The 27,421-nt window shown below is 39.1% G+C and overlaps 1 protein-coding gene and 1 long non-coding RNA gene across 4 annotated transcripts in view; both read left to right on the top strand.

Annotated features, from left to right (window-relative positions):
• The first annotated feature begins 1,136 nt into the window (after positions 1 to 1,136).
• SRPK2 (SRSF protein kinase 2) overlaps positions 1,137 to 27,421 on the top strand; it is a 134,957-nt gene continuing 108,672 nt past the window's right edge. For all 3 annotated transcript variants that reach the window (XM_039570250.1, XM_039570249.1, XM_039570247.1), the window contains exons 1-2: positions 1,137 to 1,217; positions 1,317 to 1,395. In XM_039570250.1, the coding sequence (XP_039426184.1) occupies positions 1,202 to 1,217; positions 1,317 to 1,395 (95 nt within the window). In that variant the 5' untranslated portion in view covers positions 1,137 to 1,201. The remainder of the gene's footprint in view (positions 1,218 to 1,316; positions 1,396 to 27,421) is intronic.
• On the top strand, positions 5,648 to 10,129 carry LOC109144116. Its single transcript, XR_005604405.1, has 2 exons — positions 5,648 to 6,056; positions 6,943 to 10,129. It is a non-coding gene; the product is annotated as an uncharacterized LOC109144116 (long non-coding RNA).

The raw sequence follows: 27,421 nt of genomic DNA, 5'->3' as shown, positions 1-27,421 counted from the left end.
CTTATGAGAGCTGCAATTTAGAAACTTCATGGTCCTATTGTTTTCTGTTCACCAGGCTCTCTAGTCAGACAAAAAAGCATTATACAGTGTAGTGCCTCCTTTTTGGGTTGTCTAGCTTTATCTTTCTGTGGCTCTCCCCTTCCTAAGCTGAACTAACCAGACCTAGGGATTCAATCTTCTGTCTAGATGAAATCTCAATGATCCAATTACTTAAGACCAGCAATTACTGCTAGTTCCCTTCACTCTCACAATGCCTTGACTGCAGCTGCTTTCAGGATCTTCATCCTTATGGATTCTTTGTGTGGCCATTTAGAGAGGTGGTTCTGCCTCAAATTTTAATGACTGTCCTGTTACCTTTCAGTTACTATGCCTTGGAATTCCAGTCCCACGTGAAGATAAGCCAGACAAGCCTCACACTTAGACTGGAGTTTAGGATATTTAACCAGATCATAGTTGGCCCCGGGTATTAAGGTAGAGATGGCACAAAATTTCAGTCATAACACTGTCAAGCATTGAGCCATGCTGCGCACAGTAAGCAAGAAGGGACAGCGTTCAGGGGGTCATTATTATGCCAAATCTGAGCAGTGTCTGATACTATGGACAACAAGATGCCGTTGGCAGGAAAAAACCAATTGCCAAGACTTGTCCGTCATGATAATCAAACAACTTAGGGAGAATCAGAATTAAGGAAATCTAATTTCCCTGGATTTGACCATGAGGTTAATTGGTTCTGGCATCTCACCCCACAAAGGTTTCGGGACAAGCTAAAGCTCATCTCGCCCCAGCTGCTGCCGTGGAGAGAACATGACGCCTCTCTCCTCTGCCCCTCGCCACAGCTCCCAACGTGGCACAGCAACAGGGCGGAGCGCTCCGCTACTCCGACCAGGACCCAAAACTTGGCAAAATTAATTCCGATTTCGCTCGACAAACCGACGAAGCTCCTGGACGGCGGCCGCGGAGCCGCTCCCGCCTCAGGTGCACCCGCCCGCCGCCACCTGCCGCGCCCCGCCCCGCCCCACCCGCGCCTTTCCGGCCTCGGCCCCGCCGGCGCGCCCGCGCCTGCGCAGCGGCGGCGCGGGGCGGCGGTGCCGATGCTGCCGGACGGTGCCCGGCGCGCGGTCACGGCTGGCGGCGGGGCCGGGAGCGGGGCCGGGCGAGCCGGGGAGCGGCGCGCCCGCCGAGCAGCGCCCGGCGCGGGGCGATGAACTCGCGGAAAGGTACCGCGCTGTGCCGCCGGGCGGGAGCGGGGTGTGGGGGGGCTGCGCGGCAGCCGCCGCTGCTCACGCCGGCTCCCGTCTGTTCTCTTCTCCCGGCAGTGCTGGCCCTGCAGGCCCGCAGGCGGCGGCCCAAGCAGTCCGCGGCGGCCGGCAGGAGGGACAAGCACCTGGCGAAAAAGTGAGTACGGGGACCCCCGACCCGCCGGGACGGAGCCTCCCCCCGCGACCCCTCCGTTGTCTGTGCGTCCCTCGCGCGTCGCTCCCAGCGCCCCGCAACGCCCCTGCAGGCGGTCCCGGCTGCCCGGTCCCGCCGCCCGCGGGACACACGGCGGCTCCCTCGGCAGGGCACTGCACCCGCCCGGGCCCGGCCCTCCCACGGGGGATGTCGCCATCCCCAGCCCGGGTGCCGGGCTCAGCATCCTTCGGGCAGGGCCTCCCAGTGCCCCCGTGGGAACCCGCGCCAGGCGATCCGGCTGCCGGCCCTGAGAACCCCCGGTTTGTCGGGGATCTGCCCAGCCCACGTGTTCCTCTTGATTCTCTCTCCAGTTCTCTCATCTTTGTGGTCTCGTTTCTCAGTGCTTTCTGTTCCGAGGTTTCTTTCTGCAGCATTGTCCCATCTATAGACAGTCCTTTTCTCATCCTCTTCGGTACCATCAGGCTATTTCCCCTTCCCATATGTGTCTAATCGTCAGTGATGCTGATATCCGTATCCCTTGTTTTAAGTCTCTGTTAATCTTACAGATAAGAACAGAAGTCGCTCTCTGTTTCCCCCTCCTTGTCTTCTGCTAGCTCTTCATGTTCTTGTCACTGTCAATTGATCTTTTTTCATTCTCATGATACTTGTTTTCACTGAACCCCATAGGAACATTTTTCCATCTCTATCGTGTTCACACTTTGCTCTTTCCTAGGACAATGTGGCTTTGGACTATTTCATTTTTTCTCCTTGAAGGATTACATGCTTCTGTCACTAACTTTCACTGTGTTTTGTTCAGTGGGACTTTATTGGTGACTCATTAAGTTGCCAACTGGCTCTTGTCTTTGTTTTGGTACTTGGGGATCTAGTCTACCTGCTTTGTTCTGACAGGGAAATATGTCCTGTTGTCACTCATTCCCCTCTCCTCCTAGTTCGTCAGTCTTAGAACTGGAAAGCAGTGTATGGTGGATGGATATATATGTGGTGGGGAGAGATGTTGCTATGTGCTATGGCAAATGATTCAAGGGGCAAGGTCTTTTTCTTTATGACTTCTATTGGAAGAAATAATAATATATCTCTGATCATGAAGTGTTTGGTTTGTTTTTTTTTTTCTAGTTACAATGAATGGGTGCTTTTTTCCCCTTTAAGATGGGTAAAAATAACATCGGACGAGGTGCTGGTGTAGCAGTGATCAGACTTCAACAGCTAACTTTCGTTCACATCCTGTTCCACTAGTGCTATTTCCTCCAGCATTGTGTAAAAGCTGTGTTATGCTTTCAGTTGTTTGAATTTGGAGTTACTGCAATGGAAACAAACAAATGTTATGTGCAAGATATGCAGTAATTGATTCCCTTGTTTCCAGAAACCTTTTGGAAATTCAGTTGGTAGTGTTACATGGATTTGTTTTTTGCCAGTTTGAAAATGGAAATAGGTTAAATTTCATTGTAGCTCTAGGTTCAGAGTTATTTTTGAAATTTTCAGTTAAGTCTTAACCACAAGGTTGTTAATAAACTTCTATTCTTAGGTGATAGAACATTTAATAACTTCTTAGTGGAGCTGCTTTGGGATGTTTTGCTGAATGAGTTTGTTAAAAGTTTGCTTTCACAGACACTTAATAAGTACAGAACTGGTAGTCTTTGTTTTTGCTGAAGAAACTGGCTGCTGTTAAGTCGGGGTGCACAGTCAGGAGCTGGCCATTTGCCTTACTGAGTCGGCATTTCTAGATGCAATGCTCCAATCTGGTCAGTTGCCTCATGAAACAAGTGGTTTTGCTGTAGTTGACAAGAGCCATCTTGTCAACTCTTCTGCTACGTATGTTTTCCTCTGCAAACCACTTTTATGCTCTGGAGGCCTTCTACTCTGTTTTATGCTTCTATATGAAAGCAAAACTCCTTTCAAGTTTTTAAGTCTCCTTGCAAATAGTTGAGGCCCCCAAAGTAAAGCCAGTATCAGATATTCTTTCAGTATCTCTTTTGTCCTGTTCCTAGCCTTGCTTTAAATTCCGCTGCTACAGCATATACTAGTGTTTTAGAGGAATATGGTATCTGTGATGCGCATCAAATGTACAGTATATGGAAATGAAAATATTGATTTGAGGGGTGGAGAATCTGTGGCATAAGTTCCTTGCAGTGAACTTGTTCACTACATGAAAATTGTGAATTAGTTTTGAATCCAACGCAGTTTTTTTAGGTTTTTGTTTTGTTTTCTTCTTCTTAACTGTGATTCTTAGGAACACTTTTCTCTGCCAGGTCATAGCTTTATGAAGTAACTTCCATTGATGCTGGTAACAATGTGCTTCAAAGGGAACTGCAGGAATCCTCCTGTAAAACTGGCTAGGAGAGTTATATCGTTTTGTTGCTTACTTGCAGGCTTTTGTTTGAAGAGTATTAGGATGATGACACAAGAAGAAAAAATTTTGGTACTCAGAATAGCTTTTTGTTTGTTATGACCTTATTTGCCAAAGAAGGCTGTGAGATTGGTCCTCAGTAGCTGCTCAGTGTTGACCCCCTAAGTCAGTGATGAGAACTGGTGGAGGTGAATCTGTATTTTTTTTGCAACAGGGTGGAAAAAAAAGAAAATAGAAGCTAAGTGTCTCATATTCTGAAGAGAAAGCACTTTGTCTTGAATCAAGACTATATCTATAGTTGCATGTAATAATAAAATTTACTTGATACGGCCTTACTTTGAAATCAAACATCCAGGCTATTGAAACAGAATATCTCACTGTATTAAGATAAGTTAGCACTTGATTTTGGTTGTAATAGATGGACTTGCATGAAGTGTGTGCAAACTACTTATGTATTTTTTTAGCTGGATAAAAGATTAATCAAAATTGTTAATTTGGGTCCTCTGCAATTTATTTCTCCTTGAAGTGGAGGTCTGTGTTGAGAGAGGTCTGTGAAATAGTGATTTTGACAGATGCCTGAGTCTGTTCAGAGAGAGATAAACGTGCTTACAGACAGACAAGCCTGTTTACTGTCCTTCACTTAGTGCAAACAGATGGCCTCAGGTATATTACCTTTTGCATTCAGCAGAATGGTAGGCTCTTTGTGTTCAGACTAGTGCTGCCTTCAACTGGGGTGAACTTCTACCTTGGATTTTTTTTTTTTGCTTGACTTTATTTCTAAGTGAATATGACAAAAACCAGTTAGAGTTGTCCTCTTTAGCACGTCAACTGTACATTTTTATCCGAAGTTAAAAGAAAGCATTTTGTAAGTAAAAAAAAAATCCAGATGATGGTGTGTGGACCTATGGCGAGAGGATTATGTGTGCTGCATATTTTGATAGAAATATATAAATCCAAATACAAAGACTGATTTTGGTTTTGTTTTTAAGCAGCACTTTAGAACAGGTGATATAGACCATGTGATACTACTTCGTAGTGGTGCAGTATATCCATGTTGGTTAACATGGGAAGTGCCAGATTTCTGTACTGTGAACTTCCAGATATCTAATTTCTTGAACCCACAAGTATTGTACAGCTATCAAGGTTTAGGATATATAACATTATTATGAAATCTTAAATGAGTAAAAGTAATTCACTGCTTTTGTTTGTTAGTGTTCCTCTACCACAGTGTTTTTCAGCCTCTTTCAGTAAGTTTCTTTTCTTAGAAGCAGCATCTGTTAGGTAGTTCCTGTTCTCATGAGTATTGACTGAATGTATTCTGGGCCCTGACCAAAGGCTACAGATGAAGCTCTTGGCCTTTCTATGTGAGAATGACCATAAACTCTCACAGTCTGCAGTGGTGTTGTATCTGCCCCTCAAGTGTAATGTTTCTGAAGTTGTTGGTTGGTTTTTTCTTCTTGGGATGATTTACTGAAGAATGTCAGAGAAGCTAATGTTAAGTTTTTAAAAGCTTTTAAAGAGGAGGATTAGGAAAGATTCAGAAGGATAGAACCCAAAGTTATGCCAATATCTAATGAAAGCGAATGAGGTGACCTCAGTTATCTACAGAAGAAAGGGACAGGACTGATGAAAATGTAACTATATAGCAGTTGTATTCATAATTGATCCCTTCCCTTTTAGCAGTAATTGCTTTTGTTGTGATTCTACCAGATTGTTGTCTTTGCAATCTAACCTATAGTTTTATAATCAATAACTAATTCTGTTCTAATTGCCTATGGGGACTTTGGGAATGAGCAGTGTTCTACTAGGCTGCTTAAAAAAATTAAAAATATTTTATTAATATCTGAAGAAACAAAAAAATTGTCTCTCTACCTGTCATTACAGCTCCCAGTATTTGTGTTTTTAAAGTACTGTGTCTCATCCTTCATATATTTGAAGTTACAGCCCTCACTTTCCAGTTTTCATAGCAAGACTTCTTTTTTTTTCCCCTTCTCTGCAACTCTTATCCTTGTTTTCTCATTTTTCACTTCTAATCTGTTAACAGTTACAGCACATGGTAAGTGTGAGAAGGATGGTCCTGTCTGAAGTTGGCAGAGCTTTGACGGCAGTCTTCTTGTGTCTGCTTTCTACCCCAGTAATACACCTTTTAGGATGAACTCTGCTTTTGGAAACTATTATGTTCGGATGGATTTCTGATAGTGTGCAGAAAGTATGTAGAGAAGTGGCTGGAAAAATAAGCCTGATATAATAAAGCACAAGTTACAGAACAGAATTGCAGCAGTCTGCATCTGAGCCTAAGGTAACTATAGAAGAAGTTTTTGTATTTAAAGGAAGATACTCTGAACAAGCTTTTTGGCTGGAAAAAGGTGGTCTAAGTTTCAAAGTGTACCTCTGTAAAGGTACTAACATTTTTTGCATTTCTTGTGTACTGTTTTTATTTTAGGCTGTACATTGGGAAATCCTATGATTAAAATAGTGTGCATGTCTAAGTAACACATTCTGGTTTTATCCAGCAAAGCAGCTGGCAGACTTTTGACTTTTATATCGATGTCCTGCATAATGAAGTAATGTTCCGCTAAGGAAATGTCTCTGAATGTTAATGCTAAAGGAATCTTATCTTGAGCTTCTTGGTTAAAGGCAAACCACTGAATAGACTCTGGTGAAATAATGCTTCTTGACAGTATTGGTGCCTCACTGTTTTTCCTCAACAGAAGTTAGTCAATTAAAAGTCGATAATTTGAATGTAGGAGGTTAAAAGAATCAAGGGCTTCAGTTGCCCTGAGCTACTGTCAATGCTTAGTTTGCAGTTTTCTAAAATGCAAGGGAGTATTCTATAGTTAGGGGTCAATTATATTTTCCTATCCCTGAGGAAAAAAATTTTTATCTCTACTGTTCTTGTTGCAATGATAAAGGTCAGAGCTGTCTAGCTACAGCATATGTACCTTATATTCTGATGTTAAAATCAGTTGTTTGTTATTTTTCAAACTGTATTAAAATTGTATTGGTTTCATATTCATGTTTCTAAAGAAAGCTCTCTTGGGATGTATTTCTTCCCTTTGCTTTGCTCTGCCTTTTCTTGTCTCATGTTTCACCCCAGTAATTTCTCTGTGTAATAATTGTTTGTCTCCTGCTTGGTACCCTCCTGTTGTTGCTCACCTGTATGTGATGTTATTCCTTTATCACAGACTGGGACATAGATGTTTGTACAGAATCACTATAGAAGAGGTTCTTAGGTAGCTGCTTGGAGCCTGGAGATGGGTGTGATGGAATTGCTGTTTCTGTGACTGGTTGCCTGAAAGGTTGGTATAAGGTGAGCAAATGCATGATTGAGGGGTATCTTCAAGAGAGAAGGTACAGTCAATACAGAGGGTGACTCCTCCCTCTTCTAGAGTGGTTAGGAAAGAAACAATTCCATATTCCTTTCATTGGTTGGGATTCATCCTGCTGCCAGGTGGGCAGTTACACAGGCTGCGCCCACTCTGTGTGCTTTAAGGCAGCTGGTTTTATTCCTTTCTCCTGCCAGAGTGGTCACTTAGCACCTTTGGAATTTGAGATCATGTGCCCTGTAGAAATAAAACCATAGGACACTGAATCCTAGGAAAAGAAAGCATAAGTTATTAAAATCCACGTAGAAAGTAATTAAAAGAATGCCAGTTAAGTGCAGCTGAGACTTTAGTTAAGTAAGGTACTTAACTAAAAATGTAATAAATAAAGCCAACTTTTTTTAATGGCTATTTTAATGTTTGAAAGTTAAAGTTTTAAAATAAATAGTGTTTCTCTATAAATTGTGGTTTACATGTATGGTTGTTATGTAGTTCACATCTTACTGTTTCAAAAAAGATTATGTAGAACTAAAAACTGCTCAAAGAAGGAGAGGAGATAGTAAAGGTGATTGAGGATATTGGGCAGCTTAATTTATGACTAGTAGTTTTCAGATATGTAAAGCTGGTTAAGGAATGTTTTGATATGCCTGAAAAATCATTACAGGTATAGAAGGGGAAGAAGAAATAACTTGCCTTTATTCATTACAAAACAGTGAATGACTTCAGTGGAAAAAAACTCCAACCCAACTTCTTTTTGTACAGTACAAAAAGCAGAATGTGGCTTTGCAATATGTTGTAGAGTCCAAGTTACAGGTGGGTTTAAGAAGGATAAGACTGGTAACTAGAACCATTAGTTTTTAAGAATGCTATTGTCAGTGCAGTGTGATCTTCCAAGCCCCTGTTTGCTCAAGCCCTATCAAGTAAATTTGTCCTAATAGAGAGTGATCCACTTGTATACTCATCTCTAAGCATATGTTTCTGGCACCCACTGGTATAATACTGGCCTAGGTACTCGTTTGACCTAGATTAGTGTGGCAGCCCCTAGATTTTCAAGGCCACCTCTGTGGATCACTTGCAGCATCTGACAGTATGCACAAGCCTGACAGGATCTGTGAGCCTAGATCCAAGCAGGGTGATCTAATGTGTAGCACTTCTGTACCTGGCTCAAGAAGGAGCCGTAAAACTGGAGTTAGCTACTAAATCTGTACAGTCAATCAGTAGAGGTGTGTTTGAGAAGAGCTTTCATGCCCAATACCAGTAAGGTAATGATGATGGTGGGGGAGGCTTTCCTGGGAGTGAAAAACAGTGAAGAAATGGGCATGCTTGAAATGCTACTTTCCTGTAGGCTTTGATGCCATCTGCAGGTCTGAGTTTGATGTCAAAATGAGCCTGGGATTGCTTTAAAGTTGTGAATCTAAGAATTCAGATTATTTGATCAGTAGCTGTGAAAAAGTAGCTCTATTTTAAGGTTTTGGTTCCCATGCTTATGTAATAGCTCAGTAGTTCACTCACTTGTGAAGTAAGAGTTAAGATGCCTGAGGAATTTCAAACTTCTTATTTCAACTTTCCATGTGCAAGTGTCAATCACAAGATAATAGGCTGTGCTAGGCTTCGGTGTGTAAGGGATGGCCAGTGGCTTTACCACCCTTCTGCAGAATAAATAAGAGCAACAGACTGATGGAGTTGGAAGGTGAGTGATGAAAAGGGAAGCGTTGCTATCAAGTTTCACTAATAAACAGGTATCAGCATGCTGCTTGACTGCTGCCAGGTAGCTCTGAGTTACAAAACAAACATATGGTGATTTGGTTAGAATGAGGCTGTATGGGTCATTAAATGATTTTTCTTTTTAGCACAGCGGTCCCAATTCATCATTTTTATGAAAGAGAGAGCCCTGAGGAGATCAGAGGCTTAAGCTTTCTTTCAAGTTCTCTTTCCTGGTGTCAGAAGGCACAGTATGACAGATCCCTTTTGCCAGAATCTATTCCCAGGTGAATGTTGTAAAGTGTCAGGGAAACCTGGATACAACCAGGAGCTTCATGGTACTATTAGGAGTTCTGGCTCAAAAGAATAAAATCATCTTAAATGCTTTTTCAGATACTATTATCCATTTACTTTTTTTTTTTAAGGTAGTCTATTGCTTGGGGTGACCTGTTTTGTATATTAGTAACATGGTGTCCAGCACATGTTGGTGTCCAAGTCCGTGATGCTGGTCCCTAGACATCTAATTAAATTCCACTCAAATGCTTAGAGCATTGCCTCTCTTTTTAATGTTAATTAGAGATTTTAATGTTTATTTTTTTGTTTCCCAGAAATGTTTGCTATATGGCAACATGTAAGTTAGATTGTGTCAACAGTGTTGAGAAGTTGACACACAGCGATTTTGGTATTTGCTTCCACACTGTGCATTTCATAGAGACACTCTTCAATCAGGAATGAACAGTTTTGGGAATTGAGCGCTTTGTGATGAACTCAGCAATGCTGCTGTGGGCAAACATAATTTGGGCACACCAGCCAGTCAAGGCTCTTGAAGAAGCTGGATGTGAAAGCACATGTGAGTCTCGAGTGGGCTCAAAATGTGAAATAGAGTGGCTCAAAATGTGAAATAGAGCTATAAAGAACTGTGCTGAAGCTACCAGTATATTTTAGATCACCAGATACCTGTTACATAGCTGCTTTGGTGTTTAGTATGGATCAGTTACTTTTAAGTGTTGTGTTCTCACTGCTAATCCAGGTTGCTTGTAAATCCGGAAAAAAACAAGGTTGAAACTATATATTCCAATAGACAATACCTATTTTTCTTCAATTGTCTAAAACAAGTGCTATTGAGAATTGATTTTTAGTTTATCTAAAAATGTTGCAATAAAGTTTGACAAATTTTCGACATATTGTATAAGAAACATGGTGCAGGAAATAAAAATATTTATCCTGTTTCTATAGTTGAAAAGTAGTATATTTGTATTCTCTAGTGTTTATTTCTGAAGCCAGAAAATCAGTTTTGTGTAATGAGAATATTTGTCTTGGGAATAAAGATGTTACCCTTTTAAAATAATCATTTTGATCTAATTTTTTGTTTCCAGAATGACTCTCAGTAGCTTGTGTCTCACAGGGTGCCATATCTTGTCCTAATTGTAGCATTATGAAAGCTTGAGATAAAGTTTAAGTAGATCAGACTCCTTCTCTTCCACTTGTACCTTCTCTGCAGTAGCAGCTTGTCTTAATCCTTGCCTTGTGCTTCGCCATGCCAGTGAATACAGAGAATTTTTAATAGCTGCAACTAAAAGGAATGTTAAAATAAACCACAGCTGAATACATATATTGAAACAAAACCACAGATTTATTTTGAAAGTTTTGCTGTTTTCATTACAGTTTTTTCTATACATCAGTGTGTGGGTTTACTGTATGTATCAGTGTCTAATGAGCAGAATTCATATTGTAGTTAAAATTCTAGGGCTCTCTTAATGGCTTTGTCTGATATTCTGCCTTTGCTAATGATGAAAAAGGAATGTGCTAACTTGTGGTCTGTACATGTAAAAAGGAATAATTCACTCTCCTAATTGTGCTGCAATCTAAATCAAACAATTTGACATATTTGCATTGCTATGCTGTCTTCTTTCCCACTTTAAAACAATCAAAATTTTAGACAAGTACGTCAAGTAGTAAAGCAACTTTAAAAATAAAACTATGAAACTGTAAAAGAAGGTCCTCTTATGATGGTTTTAACACCAGAAAGTTAAGTGTCAGCAAATAATTATCTTTTCAGTTTATTTGTGAGATGCATAGATTGCTAAAAATCACTTTATGTGATTTCTTCAATAAGTGGGAATTTTTATGGAGGACATACATTTAAGTAGAAGAATGTGACTGAGGTTTTAAATCAGAAAGTGGCATTATATATGTGTTGACAGTGTCTCTCAAATCTATACAGTATGTGTTTAATTATGGCAAAAATAATGAAAATAATGCAAGAGTTAGCAAAAACTTAAAAAAGCAAACCAAACCACATGGGACCTCAGAGTTGTTTCTTAGCATCAGGACCTGATGGGCAAAGTGCAGAGAACGTGCTTGTCTTGTTAGTTTATTCAGAGTGTTTTTAAGACACAGCGATGTTAATATGCAAGGACAATGGAACTGAATGTGTGCCAGCTTCTTCCTAATTACAGTTCACAGCCCGAGGTATTAAGTTGAATTGAAACTGTGCATGGTTTAAATTACTATGTTAAGCTCTGAACTGTGGTGCACCAGATGCTGGTATGTTTGATTTAGCAATGATTGTTGCAAAGCAGCAATCTCCAGCAAGAAGAATCGTAATTCTCAGAGTCTGCTTTTCAAACTTTTTCTCAGATTTTGTTCTGTAGTGTATTTCAATTTTGATGCTGTGAAATTTACATTGGTAATAAAGGAGCTGGTTTAAAATAATACTGCAAAGCTAAGACAAAGATTTTATTGCTTTTCAGTGCTTGTATCCTTAGCCAATTTTTTTTCTCCACAGTTTATGCCAATACATTATACTTCGTATTTCACAGTTCATTTGCATTGGCATAAGTAATAAGCAATAGCTATGTATGTGTATGTACATAAAATACTGCCTTAACATAAGGAACTTAATTTGGGAGTCTTTAAATATCATTTAAACTCAGTAGATAAAGTCCCTTAGCACTCTACAGAGGTAATAGTCTCATAGCAGGGATGAAGTGTGTAATCTCTTAGTGTTCCAGGAGAGGCTAAAAACCACAAAGTAGAAAAATTGGTCTCTTCTCACTTCTTTGCGTAGTATTATCACCTTTGTTCTTGGGTTTGCTTCTTGTGGTGTTCCCATCAATGTAGGATGATATTATAAACAAGTGAAATAAAAAGGAGCAATCTGCCTTGTTTTTAAGATAATATAATTTCCTTCAAACTGAATTATTACAGATCATGTGGAAATAAAACCTAATCAAGAATTAAAAGCATGTTCAACCCATTTCACAGCATAGAATTTAATTTTGGCTTTTATCAGCAGTGATGGAAAGCAGCAAAGCTGTGATTTGCTGCCAGTAAATAGAATATACCTAGAATATCAGAATGAAAAGTCAGTGAGCATATAGTGACATTGCCTTATCTTAGCAGATACACATGAATATAAAGGGGGGGTCTTTGGAGAAAGGAAATAGAAGACAGGGCAGAAGCCAGAGTCAGGGGACTATTGCTTTAGCAGAAGATGGAAAGACTGATGTACAATGTAGGGTGTCACTGATGGGGAAAAAATGTGCATGTACTCCAGTTAATGTGAGCAGGCACCCAAAATGCTCTAATAATTCTGGGAAAATTGGAAATGGAGACTTAGTGAGGTGAAGAGAGAATGTCTGTGTGTTTGTATGTATAAATAAAATGGCCTGCTATATCCCCTCCTAGTAATACATTGTCCTATTTAGAGGATGATACATTAATTCTGAACTCTTCTCTTTATGGAGGCTGGGAAGGAGGAATCCAGTAACCATTCCAACTGTGTCCTTTCTCATCCTGAAGTTCTTCGCTGTTTATCTCCCACGTTTGCAGCATGATCTGCACCCACCAGCTGCTGAGGTATTCTATTAATGCAGCTTGGACCTGTATTTCTGTGCAGGTTAAATAGCTGCTAATGGATTCATCTGTATCTGCCCTTCCAAATCTTGGAGTCTCTCCTCACTGCTTTGTTGCACAGGTTTCAGAGAGGTTGCTATAGTCTTAAAGGGCCAATCAAATAATTATTGAGAGCTGAGTTACAGTGATATCAGCATTTGTTTCCAGTTGCTTACAGACAAAATGATACATACCCAAACTTTGTAGTACCTGCTCTTTCTCCAGTGCTATGCCTACTCTTCTGGGGTGGATGCTTTTATTTGGGAGAAGGGAGGGATATGGCCAGACATCAGCCTCCTGGCCCTGCTGAAAGGTCTGAGGTTGATGTTGGTAGCTTTTTACTCCTTATTCTGAAATCCACTTGAATAATTTTTATGTGATTCTACATGTTGTTTCTGTGCTGCCTTGTAAATCCATGTTACAATGTATGTGAAGCCATCCAGATTTACTATATAGTGGTGTATTTTACATCAGTTTGATGCCTGTTCTTTGTTCCTTCTGTGAGTGGTTTTGCCCAGCTCACAGGTTGCAGTTCTGCAGCCAGCAGCTGACCACTGGTGAGATGTTTGTAGCCCCAAGTCTCTGTATCATCCTGTCACTTTCTAGTCCTCTGCAGTGGCTCCAGGTCTTGAACGCTTGATACTGCATTTTATTCCAGCATCTTAAATGGTTATTTACAAAGAATAATTATTATTGCTATATTATGTATAACAATGGCTGCTACACGCACAACTGTACAAGGTGAAGCAACAGCTGAAACAAAGTAGGTAATAGTCCTTTGATCAGTGGGCTGTTTCTGTTCAATGCTAAAACAAATCTCCAGGCAGGCCAAATCTTCAGACAGAGAGTGGTAAGTCCCAAGGCTCACCTTAACGCAAAGTCTGTGGCCCATTACAAACAATGGCAGCAGTGTTTTTTATTGGCTCCATGGTCTTGCTTAGTGTGAACTGTGGTGAGCAGTCATCACTGTTCTCTGTTCAGGTAGCCTGGATGCAAATATGCTGAATACATAAAATTGCTGTTCTGGACTTGCATCTGCTCAGGTGATTTCAAAGCTGGCAAGAGGCAGTTAGGAAGTGACGAGGCATAAATTTAGTGTTGATCTGGTGATGGCTGAGTGAAGTGGCATTCTGGGCCTTTTTGCAGGAAGATGGATGATGTGGGAATTCAAAAGATGGTACTTAAATCAGCACATCTGAGAAAGTATTTGCAGAAAGTACAAGCAGAAATTTTATGAGGAAGGGAAGACCTAGGAAGATTGGATCTTGTTGAAGTAGTATCTTTAAATATTGGTGGTTTGCAGAGTAGCTTTTGATTTATTTACATTTAACATGTAGTTATTCAGCACCTCATTAGAAAGCTGTTATTTCTTCTCACAATAGAACTTTTGTACCTGAAGTCATGAAAGAGGCTCTAAGGGCTTTGAGGTATAAGAAGACAAAACTATGTAGCATTGTGTATTGAATAAACATTTTAGCTAAATATTGAAAGGGCTTGAATGCATTTTCAAGGTATTATCTTCCTTCATTATAGAAATACTTAGTGTTCTAAAGTAGATCAGAAACATGGCAGCAAATAATGGAGAGATTTTTTGAGTATTTTAGAGAATGATATTATAAGCAAAAGACCTGGTCTGTGTATCTCCTCAAGGTTAAGGAAAAAAAAAAGCTTTTTTCTTTCCTGATTATGACATCAGTATAATTTTTATATAAAATGTGTAAAAAAAACAAAGTGGAGTAATAACCAGTCTTTCTCTATGTGTATGTGAATATATATATTTGTGGGCTGTACTATAATAATGCCATTGGCCTTCTTGGCCACCTGAGCATGCACTGGTTGATGTTCAGCTGCTGTAGACCAGCACTCCCAGGTCCTTTTCCACTGGGCTGCTTTCCAGCCACTGCCTGAAGCCTGTGCTGCTGCCTGGCCTTGTTGTGACCAAAGTGTAGGACCTGGCATTGGTCTTGTTGAACCTCATGCTGTAAAAAAAGCTTGGATGGCTAGACACATGAAAATTATGTAGGTTTTTTTAAGCAGCAAGGTAAAAAGAAAGTCTTTGTCCATTAGAAATAGGGATGTAGAAGCAGAAAGGATGAAAATTACAGTCTTGTCAATTAGCTTTTACTAATGCTGCGTAATAAGCACCAATGTTTCCACAAGATACTGAAGATGGCTGTAGTCTGAACAGAGAGCAGGGTTATCTGTAACTGTAGGACTCTATTTTGTGTGTAGGTTTGGGTCACAATGAGCCTGTGTGTGCCTGGCTGGCCAAGAAGGCTAATGGCATCCTGGCTTGTACCAGCAATAGTGTGGCCATCAGGACCAGGCAGTGATTGTCCCTCTGTACTTGGCACTGGTGAGGCCACACCTTGAATCCTGTGTTCATTTTTTTTTCAGTGCCTCACTATAAGAAGGACATTGAGGTGCTGGAATGAGTTCAGAGAAGGGAACAGAGCTGGGGAAGGGTCTGGAGCACAGGTCTGATGAGGAGCAGCTGAGGGAGCTGGGGGTGTTCAGCCGGAAGAAGAGGCTCCGGGGTGACCTTAATCACTCTCTACAACTGCCTGAAAGGAGGCTGCAGACAGGTGGGGGTTGGCTTCTCCCAGGGAACAAGTGATAGGACCAGAGGAAATGGCCTCAAGTTGCGCCAGGGGAGGCTTAGGTTGGGTATTAGGAAAAATGCCTTCACTGAAGGGGTGGTCAGATTGCCAAAGGAATGGGCTGCCCAGTGAAAGAATGGAATTAGCATCTGTGGAAGCGTTCAAAAGGCATGTGGGTGTGGGCCCTAGTGACATGGTTTAGTGGTGAACATGGTGATGCTAGGTTAATGGTTCCAGCTGATGATCTGAAAGGTCTTTTCCAACCTAAACAATTTTGTTATATGAAATAGCAATGGAAAAGCTGCATAAATACTAAGAACTTCTTGTCTAGTTTTTAGTTTCTTTTATAACTAAAATGCACTTGCCAGCAGAAGTGTTTTGAAAGTTGGTTTCCCTTATATTAGGACTTGTTCTGCATTTTGTTTTCTGTATTTAGGGTACTCACATCACCTTGACGTGAAACGTACAACAACAGACCTACAGTAAACTGAATACCAGAGAGATGGGAAATATGTTCCTCTTCTCTATTTTGTATTCAAGAAATTAAAAAAAGTAATCTTTATAAATAATTTCAGAGGAGAAGTACCACTACGAAAATCTATGTGTTTGGAGAGTTTTTCAATATTGCATTATTACATAACAAACCAAATGATTTTATGATGCTGTTTTATTCTGCCCATAGAAATAATTTTATTATAAGGAGTGTGTACTACCTTAGGCTTAGTTCTGTAAGTAGTCCTTGGGGATTTCCTTTGTTTTGGGTGGAAAGCACTATTAGATTTTTTTATACTGGTGAAATACTGTATCTGATGGGTTTTGGGAAACTTATTGTAGAAGTTGATGTTCTCCTGCTGGCTTTTATGATTATTCAATATTGTTGAAACAAGCCACTAGGTGGCAATATCAATTAAAAATTTTGCACGACGTGCAATTCAAGTTTTCATCTAAAATGGGGCACTAAGGAGTTTGATTAAAGTGAAAACATTACAATTTGTTGTATGCAAAATTTTCTTGATGTAGAGAGGAAGTGTTCTGCCAAAGCACTTGGTGTGGGTGATTGGTGACTGAGGACACCTGGGTGTATTTGCTTGGATAGAGAGGAAATGTGGTTTCCCCTTTTTGTATGTCTGCAATGTTTGTTAAACATTTGCAAAGGTGAACTATTATCATACTACTTCTTGATGAAACTTGTTTTAACCTACCAGTTAGAATCAGTTGGGTCGTATCAGTGTTACTTGAGAAACAAATCCTCACTGGTGTGAACATGAAACATTTAGAGCTAGTTAATTTAAAGTCAATACGAATTTATTTATGGCAAATTAGAGTGAATGAAATTATGAAATATTTAATTGTCTGTTACAAATAGACACTTATTAATGGATGTGCTGATTATATCTTTTTTGGTGTAGGTGCCGCTGCACTGCACAGCACACAGGCTGGGTTTGTATGTGAGAGAGAAGACTGAAGAGACTTGTCATTAAATAGCTTGTGAGCGCAGCTTAGCACGTATAGAAACCATATCCCATGTCACAGAGCTTGTCTTAGTCTGGTCCTTTTATTTAGATATGTATATCCTTTTTCAGGAAGATGCTTTTGCTGGTGTTTCTGCTCAGGAACTGTTCAAGCTCCTGTTTGGGTTATTACTTTGGTAATACATATAATGAAATTGCTGGAATGCAGTAACAGTGGCATTTCTGCTTCAGTGTGGTTTCACTGGAGCTCCTGTCTGCCTGCTCCATCCTGCCTGTACCACTCCACATGCATTTTTGGAACATCTGTGTAGTATGCTGTTCTCTTGTTAGGCTTTCTTCCTGGGTGCTTTAGTTTTTTGAGGTTTATTTCCAATGCTTTGGCTTGTCAGTAATGGGCATGTCAGTAACCCTGCTGTGACCATCAGGTATTTTTGAGGAGGTAGTGCTGTCTATTACTTTAATACTTGGTCTTTATTTTGTTAGGATTTATAATCATTTTATCAGGCAGTGGCTAGACAAACTAATTTATCTTGGAGTGATTCATATTTTGCCTTTCTCTGTTCTGTTTGTCTGCCGTGTAATTAGGGTTTTGCAGTGACTCTGCTTCTCAGTCCTTATGTCATGCAATTTTTCCTGATCTATTTCTGGTGTGGTTGATACAGCACAAGCATTCCCGTCAAAGTGCTGCTTTTCAAGTGGTGTTAAGAAATCTTGATTTGGTGGTCTTTGTGCCCAGTGAATTCTGTCATAGATCAGACTGGACTGCTTGTTAGAGAGGTTGTGAGTGGTGCTTCCTAAAGTCTGTGGTAGTGTTTCAGTAAGTACGTGTCTAGTATATGACGTCTAGGCAATTAAGGATCATGCCCTTAAGGATTGGATTTTTTTGGGTTTTTTTGTTTGCTTGTTTAAGTTTCTTTGTAGGTTTAACTTCAGATTCTTTTCTATTTTCTTTTTAAGATAAGTAATGACATCATACACGGTGGTATTGTCACTGTAACTTGGTTCTGTGCGTGTGCTGCCTCTGTAATTGCAGGCAGTTTAATCTTACTCTGTTACAGTAGACATTCAAACACTACTGGGATAAAAGGAAAATCTTTCCAAAACTTTATTTTGTGGTAAGACCTATGCCTGTAGAGTCTGCTGCTATTAAGGTTTTATTAAGTTTAATAATTTATAATTTATACACTATGCTGTCAGAGGCTGTGTAGAAAGTGCCTCATGGTTATGGGCTGTCTTAGGCATAAGGATCAGTAAAGCCACGTCAATATTATATCTGGGATAACTGAGCAGGGAATGTAAATGCTAAAATTCACTTAGCAGGCAAAATGAGTTGGCAAATGCTGTTAGAGGTTTTTAGACTCTGTCCCAGAGTCCAGTGCTGACTTTCTTGCTGTTTTTCCTCTTACTGGTATTCATTGTTGCATGTTTCTGTAGGTGAAGTATCCTGGTTATGTTTGAGGCCTGTGTTAAGTGCAAGGCAGAAACTTGCCTGTATTATACATTAGGGTGTATTGTCTGTGATTGTGGCAATTTTGAATCCTGGTGGTATTTCTTTTGCTACAAAGAAACATACTATAATTCTCTTAGCTGTCCTTTTTCTCAGGGCGTATTGTAGCAAGAAATAATGTTATGTCATTTCTGCTTAACAGTTTTTCTTCCATGTGTGGCATGTACTTGGCACAGCGTGTGTCCATGCCCACCTGGCATTCTTGTTCTGAGTGCTTTGCTTTCTGTGATGGTCTGGTGTCTGTGTTACCACAGGCTTACTGTATCTGAGTCTTTTCAAACGGGTCTCCTTTAACAGTTTTCTGACACTTTTCTGTGATTTTCTACCTTAGTGTTGCTCCCTTGCCTCTTCAGGCAGCTCCTGGTTTCTATAGGGACAAGGACAGCTGTGACACAACTTGAACATTCCTTGTACTTCAGTGTCTGTCATGCTTTCCTTGTTGTGATTTTTTTTTCTGATATTTTAATGGTCCTTCATTAGAATTTTCTTTTTCTACTGAGGAATCCCATTAAGAATGAGTCCTGAATGCCTTTGTTCTTATAAAAGCTGGGTCTTCTTTTACTGGTTTCAGCTGGGTTAATCACTAAGCAGGTCCCTGATCACATTTATATCTGAGAGAGCTTTTTTCCTTTGGAAACAAGAATCCTTGAATAAGTTAAAAAAAGGCAAAAACGTAGCAAAAGTCAACAGATGGACTGCTTGAACTACCTGACTCAGCAAGTATCCTATCAGGACTTGTGCTCTGTAGACAGTCCTGTGCATTTCTCTAAGGCCATCAGAAAGTGAGATGCTTTGAGGGATCTCTGGTTTTTTTGTCTGCCTCACATGCTGCAAATGCTTTAATTCCCTTAATTTAAGGCAATTGTAACATTTTTTTTGCAGTGCTTTCCAGTTTGAAGTTTATAGATTGCACATGCTTTTTTCCCCTATGCAAATAACAGTTTTGTTATTTTACCTTCTGCTTCTTAAAGGCAGAGTAAATTCTGTAGGTGTGCCCTTGGTTTCTGTCTCCCAGTGATCCAGCAAAGCAGTACCTTGTTTTGTGTCTAGCAGCAATACAGCCCTGGGGAGCAGGGATTGCAGGCAGCTTCTGCAGTGAGGGAGATGTGGCTCCTGGGGAGGAGGAGATCCTTGAAAGCAGTTGAACACTCAGCACCCATGCTAATTGATCTGTTGTTTCTTTAAAATCACCAGAAGTGTGTAAAAGAGTTCACTGCTTCTTCCTGTACCTTACTGTTTGTGCTCAGGAGGTGCTACCAGTGTGTGTGTGTTTGTAGACCCTGAAATAAGAAGTGTTTCTGGTTCACCTGTGTTCTAGTGGCTCCTTAGTTGTGACCTGACAGGCAGGGAAAAATAATTTGCAGTGACTTTGCAGAACTACAATTAAACACAAAAGTTGACAGTGAGTTTTGGTGGTGGTCTGAGAAATTTTGGAGGATGGCAGTGGTCTTTGCTCCAAAATCATCTGAATCATCTGCTCCCTGTGTGGATTTTCATTCCTATTCAGTACTGCATGCTTTTGAGAAATGGGTTCAGCAAAGTATGGATCTATTTTTGATAGCTGCAATACAAAAACATTTCTTTGCGTGTAGCAGAATTATTTTCCTTACTTGTTTTTTTACTTTGAAAAAGAAAAGCAAATGTAATGCAGTTTGGCTACAGGGCTCATTTTGTAAAATCCTGAATAAAAACTAAAATAGTGTTTCTATTGTGTTGAGTTTTCTCCTGTCTTAGACAAATTATCCACGTAGCCTAGGCCCAAGATCTTGTCTTGAAAGATAATCAAGTTATATGCTGCAGAATCTATTGTGTTCCCATTAAATTAAACTTTGTTTCCATGTGTGTCCCAAGTAATTATTTGTTTACAAGGTACATGTTGAATTTTACTTCATTTTTCCTGCAATAAAAGGTGACTGCTCTGTCAAACATGAATGAAGTTTGACATATAAAGAGCTGTGTAAATGGTAAGTCATGTTTACAGGGTTAAAATTGAAATTTTAGCTGGCAAAGCAGCCAGCTATCTGTGGGCTTACGAACAATTTGAACATAAACACAAATGCAAATAGTAAAGGGAAGTCAGTCTCACAACCACAAAAAAAAAAAAAAGCTGCATCTTTTAGTACCCTTTAGTGCATTTTTTAAATTGGACCTTTTGTTTTTCTTTTTTTTTTTCTTTATCCTCCCACAGAGGTTTGGCAGGTCTGTGGTAGCAAGCAGAATACTGGCCATCAGTCAGCTGCATGCTTGGCTTGACCTCTTTACTACTTTCGTTTGCATTGCATGACTGATAAAATCAGTCAAAAATGCACTATATAGAATGTTTTGCAGAATTAGGTATTTTGTAGTTTGTTGCTAGGAGCATGGGGAGTATATAATAAAAATGCAACTGTCCTTGTAACTGCCATGATATAGTACACAGCCTGATTTTTTTCACTTTAAGAATGAGCAACTTAAGTAATGTGCTAGTCTGAGGTAGGTGAAAGGTCCCACCTGTTGTCCTGTTTAGATTTTCTGTGAGTTCTGTCCTCTTCTACAGTGAGGTTTTCTTTGAACAAAACTTTACTTTTTATTCTTCAGCATAGAAATTACATTTGGCTTTGGTAGATTTAAGAGCCAGAGGACACTGGCTTATGCTTTTGTCTAGAATAGTCTGTGAAGTAAAAAGGGTCTCACATCTTTGTGCTGTGGTAGGTTTAAAATACAATTTTAATTTGCTTTAAACTGCATCAGCTAATGTAAGTAATCTCCACATTAGCATGTTGAGGTGCTAAGATGAACTTTACATGCTAATAAATCCCTTGATGTGCATATAAATCAGTCCTAGACTGAAAATAGTAGCGAATGCTAAAATACCAATTTTTATAACTTCTAAGGACAGGTAATATTCCAGAGAAGTTGCGTGTTTCAAAATCTTCCAGGTACCCAACAGGCTTTGCAAGCGAGAACTTCTTCTAGCATAGTCTTAAAACCAAATCAGGAGATCTGGGTCTCAAAGACAAACCATGAAAATGCATTGGAATTGCCTGCTGGGCAGGGAGTGTTGAATTAACACCTCTGGTTTGGGCAGGTGTCAGAGTTTTGCTGTCCTGTGTCAGGAAGGTGTATTTGAAGGGTGTTGGAGAAGCTTGCAGTAGCTGGAGTAAGAGAGTGGTGGGGAAAAAGGTTTTTAAATCATAGGAAATCAGGTTCTGGTTATTATGTAATTTGTTTATGACAGTGTTCTTGTGATTAGTTATTTCTGCAAGTATTTCTACCCACCCCATTGAATTTATTTAGTGAACATATGCAAAATCTCAATATTTTAACAATTAAAAAATATAATCCAAATTTATCTTAATAAATATTACTAAATGTGAAAATTAGTGTGGGAAGGAAGCTGGAAAGGGTACTTCCATCTTATTTAAATTGTGTAGCTGGTTAAATTTTTCCTAAAATCACCATAAATACTAATCAGAATTGTCATTAAGAAAAAACACTCCTGGACAACCTTGTTATTTCATTTCCTGCTGTGGATTTACCTTGTGCTGGAGAGGGAGCTATGCTGCTGTGAAGATTTTTCTTGTGCTGTGCTGCTTTGGAAAATGGCTTTTGTGTTCTGCAAATCTGGAACTTGTGTCTGTGTGACTGTATTTGTGACTCACTGCCACGCTGTGGTGGAATGGCTGTAGAAAGCAAAGCTTATGGAAATCTCATCACTGTGGTTTTAAAACTGGAACTTTAAGCAAGAATTAGGTATTCCTATACTGCTTTATTTTGGTCTTTAGAATACAGGTCTATCTGCATATCTTAACTGCAGTGATCAGGAGTGTGGATATGGCTTTGAAGATGTGGTGTTTCAGGACAGCAATATGTGTTCTGGTCCACCAGGGTTATAATTTCAAAGAGCCGTGGTTATGAATTCTATGCTGTTCTTTAGTTTGTGTGGTATTATTTAACAATGCATTAAGAAGTGACTAGTGTGAGTGAAGCTAATATTGTGTTACTTAGTTTTTTGAACACCATTAGGGTGATGTAACTGCCTTAGACGTGACTTTTTGCACTTGTGCTGAGGTGAAAAGTATGGAGTGGGCAGAAATGGTTGAAAGGCTTTGTATTCAGTTGTGTGAGAAGAGCAATCAAAGTGCTATTTAATCTTACTATATCAAGTTAAAACACCAAAAACTACAATGGGACACAGCTTAATTTTAATACCAGAAGAACAGGGAGAGAAAGCTAATTTACTTTAAATAAATTAGATCACTAAGGAGGCTGCTTGGGAATTATTTAAAAAAAAGTAATCAGAGAAATTGGCATATTTAGTTTTTCTGGGTCAGATTTGGGGAATGAAGTTTTAAACCAGGCATTAGGGCATTTATTCATATTTGTGGAGGCTTCCATGGAAATAGAAACCCAAAGCAAGTATGAATACTTAGCTATTTATTTAGACAGTGATGGGAGAAAAAAAAAATCTGACTTGTAAACAAAAACTGTACAGTAGCTGATAGCAGGCTGAAACATGAGTAATTAAAATGCTAAGTCAATGTGGATTATTCTAGAATGAGCCAGTGTGAATTTCCTTCAATATTTGAGTGTGCTGCTGCTGGTGATGAACTGAAATCAAGACCTTTGGTAATTTAATAAATCTATATAAGGAGATGAATATGATTAGATTTTTATAGTCTCAGTCTTGTAGTGATTTTTAGCTACTTGCAGCAATACATGTATTTGAATCAAGTGTTCTTGAATCATTATTTGAAAGGCATCCATAAACCCTTGAATCATTATTTGAAAGCCATCCATAAACCAGACAATTTTGTTTTTACATGAGGCCTACATTTAATTTTGTTTTGGGCTCTACATGTTGTTCATTTTTGATGTTACTTGTAGCACATTTGATATTCTAAATTTAACATACTGGTGTTTTTTGTAGTAACTTAGGCTAGGTAAATTCAAAGCCTTTAGCAAAGGTCACGTAGGAATATAACCTCAAGATTCATGAAAGCGTCAAGCTTCTCCTTTAAGTGACATGCCAGAGGTCACTTGGAAAAACATCTTTTAGGCAGACAAAGGAGACCTTTCATTCACATCTCAGACATCAGCTGATGGGGCTCTCCAAACAAATTGTTTGTTTATGTGCATGTCATTTACAGTTATTAAATTACCAAATGAAAGTTAAATACTGTCTTAGGCACTCAGAATATTTGTACAGTCAGATGCTCCATCAAAGCAGGAATTACTTGTCAGATCTAAAGCAGATCAAAAATAAGAGGGTGGGTTCAACACTTGTGATGTTTTAAACAGAACAAATGTTATTTATTTTTTTATGCCTTCAAGTGATAGATCTGTGTACTGCAGAGTTTCCAAAGTAGAATTGTTTGTCAGACTTATTTGTGGATTGACAAAGCTTTTATTTATCTTCTGCTATATGTGTTTTAGAAATTATTTGCTCATTTTGCCTACTTTTGATACTTAGTTAGAGATGACTGAAGATGTTAGTTCTGCTGTATAGTAATATTTTTACATTAACTGTATAGTTATAAACCTGAAGCCCTAATACATCATAGGAGAAAGCAAGCTTTTCCAGTGCCTTGATAAGAAAATAACTAATAATAGCCTGTAAGTAAAGGGAAAAGATAAATTCCTATAAATGTTCTCAGGGTGTTTAAATTTGGAGCAGTATTTGATTTTTAGTCTGCCTTGCAAAGGAAAAATTTTGATTTGAACCTCATTACTTCAAAGTTTTTATCTGAAGGATTTCCCTGCTGGCATTGATTTCAGCTTTCAGAACACAGGCTACTGGTATAAGGAAGAGGCATTTGTACAGGGACTGCCAGGCAGGGTCATCCTAGAGCACAATGCACAGGGTTGCAGAGACACATTGAGCTATCATATTGTACATATGTTTCTTGTTGTAACATTGAGAGTGATGTCTTTTTTTTGTTTCATTTTTTTCCTATACCTGTATTTCATTTTGCAGGAGTTTAAAGCTGATGTAGTGACTTACCTTTCAGATAATGGGAAGCTCTGTAATTGTTTTCTGTAAATAATACTGAACATTGTGATAGCTCACCATATGCCAGCTCTCCAACAGAGAAAAAGACTTTGCATTCTCTAAAATTGCCCTCTTAGTAGGTTTTATATTCTTTCATTTGCCTCCTTCTTGAGAGAAATTATGGCTGAGGGCTCTTGAAGCCTGCTGGACATTTCTCACTCAGGGTAACTCATAAACTCCCTCATCAGTATCAGCAGTTCTGAATTTTGAGATGTGCCCTTCCCACAGGAAAAAATACCTCAAGCATAAACCCAAGTCTGGGGATTGCTTGTGATATCTTAGTTCAAAAAGAATGACAGTTTTTCTACATTATTGTATTCCTTGACTGTAATGATTAAATATACAATAGTCAATTTATTTTTAAGTAATTAGAGGATGCTTTGAATGCTTTGAAAATGAATTCCCTTAAATGTGGCCTTCCATGCTTTGATTGATGATCTACAAATATTAAAGCATTATCCTGTGAAACCCTGTATCACTAGGTTTCAGAAGTTATATTTCTGCCTTTTTACTTACCTTCTTTATTTTTAATGGGATGTAGATTAAATGCACTGGTCAGTTAAGACCTCATTGAAGAGGCAGGACCTTCTGAGATTCAGGGTTGTATGCAGACTATGTGGACGTAAAGCCATTAGAATCTACATAAACCTTTTGACATAAATGTTGCAGATGTCCCTAACACTGATATCTCTGACAGCTGCACTGAAGACTCAGGGGTTTGAGTAATTTCATTCTATGTCATTTTTTTTGCTTCTAGATCTGTTCTCCTTGAACTTGTTTTAATTGATTGTCTTGATGGTAGAAAAGCAAGGACCTTGAACTGGTTTGTCCTGATGATACACACTCATCCATGTGTTGATGACTATTACAACTTGAAGTCTTCAGGGGCTCTTCTCAGTGAGCAGGTAGTGCTTATGACGGTGACAGTGCTATGAGATTGTTACATTTAATTAGCATAATTTGACTTAAAATAGGACTTTCTGCTCAAGAATGAGAAGAGAAGCAATCAATAGACAAAATATTTTGATCTTCGTTTATTAGCTGGTATTTTTTTCTAGAAAATCATTAGGTGTATGACCTTCGGGTTGTTTTTTTTTTTTTTTAAATAGGTATAGGTAAAGTTGTTTAACCTTTCTCTTGCATGATTTGGCTAGGCACATAGTTAGAAATTCTGCATGCCAAATTTGTCCTTGAAGTGATGCTTAGCACCTTCTTTGACAGAGGAGTTTATTTTAACATTGGATGTTGAGAGTAGATTCAGAGTGAAGGTTGGAGTGGGTGAAGGCTACTTTGATCTCTGTAGTTATTGAAGAATCTGGGAAAGAGACCCGTGATCATCTTTTGGAGAACTAGGTGAATAATTTAGCATCTTTTGTGGTTTGGGTTCAGCTGTAGAGAGGAAATGTTGACTGGTCATGCGACTGTTGATAATTACTAGCTGCCACTGACACTGTGCAGTTGCCTACTTCATCATACAGAAGTGTGTGATTCAAGAAAAGCATTAGAATATAAATGAATGGTAGCAGTTTCTCCATATTGCTGCATACTTAGAGGCAAAAAGCAGATAGACACAGTGTTAAATGTATGCACCGTTGTTTTAAGGGTTAAATAATACTGAGATCCTACTATTCAGGCATATAATTAAGTGAATACAGAATTCAGTAGAGATTGAAAGAAATGCACATTTATTTAAGAAATCAATGTGTAGTCATTTTGTCATCTAGTGAAGTCGTAAAACCAATAACAGGAAGGTATTTTAAAGTACATGGTTCTAGAAGACACAGTCATTTAATTCATAGTATTTTCATATTCCTGCTCTCAGAGGCATTGCAGCAAGATTATTACCAATCCCTTCTCCTTCAAATTTTGCATAACATTAATTCCATATGTTAAAGAACACTGTGCTGCTAAAGATACCATATTGCAGATGAAATTGTGTTAGACTGCCAGTTCATTCCACGTGAAGCTAGTATGGAACCATGAAAACTCTTAGAACAATTAAGAAAAACCCCAAAATCCCTGAAAAACCCCTGGAGTGTGTGATGTTGTGCTGTGACTTAAGATACAAAATGCGGAAGAGCATCTTAATTGAGGCTGGGAGCAGTATATCTATATACTAAAAGGCAGCTTCTCAAGTGCGTAGAATTTATGTGAGAGAGGAAATAAGTATGCCTTATCTACCAGCTTGATCACTGCAGGATCATCCCCTTGAGTCCTTCCAAGAAGCATGCACAGTGAATTCTTTTGACTGAAGTATCCTTTTAAGATTTCTTCATCAACATTTGCTGCTAAGCTGATCCTGATTATTTTTTTCCTTGTTACCTACATTTGCCCACTGTGTTCCTCCCTCATGTGCAAATCTGATTGCATCATCTGTCTCTTCATATCTGTCAGCATTGTAAGCCTTCCCCACTCATTCCTTATCTCCTGTAGATGCTCCATTCTTCTTTCCATGGTATTCCTGTCCTATAAATACCCTTCATCACCAACATTTGTAGCTGCTGCACTCACCTTTTTCAACATCCTTAGCCATTTCTGCCATCCTAGCTATAAGGAGTTGAGGGATGATGGATATGGTTGGCAATTGCATTACTCTAATGATAAATGTTGCCTGTGTAGATGCACTTAAAAATGCTTTTATCTCACCATGCTTGCCTTCTCTTCCCCCATGGTATACTCCTTGTATTCTTAGCCCATAAGCTCTTGGTTCAGGGAATCAGTCTTGTCTCTAGGTTTTTATATGGAACAGTATGTTCTAACCCTAACTGAGGGTAATGTAATGTAAACTCTTATAAGAATATTTCATTATTATGTAAGATGTTTTGGCTGGTGTAAATGGGATCCTCAGTGTTTGCTGTGAATTGTGTTTGTGATGGCAGTGTTGGAGCTAAAATATGAAAAACTGGAGTCTTAGTAGGCTTTAAAGTCTGTCACAAATGCTCCATGGCTATAATGCTGAAGGAGATAAAAATAAGGACTTAGCATGAAAATGTATCTTAAAAAGGCTTTAATACTATAATGTAGGTAAGTATTTGGAGCGCACTTATCCTACCATTTCTTTGTGAAGGTACAGAAAGTACTTACTAATGTGTGAAGAAAAAGAAAGTGATTTTAATTGGAAGGTACTATAATA

The sequence above is a fragment of the Corvus cornix genome, chromosome 1A, assembly GCF_000738735.6.
Source record: "Corvus cornix cornix isolate S_Up_H32 chromosome 1A, ASM73873v5, whole genome shotgun sequence".
In the NCBI taxonomy this organism is placed as follows: Eukaryota; Metazoa; Chordata; class Aves; order Passeriformes; family Corvidae; genus Corvus; species Corvus cornix.
Note: the sequence above shows the minus strand (reverse complement) of the source record. Positions and strands in the feature narration are given on the sequence as shown.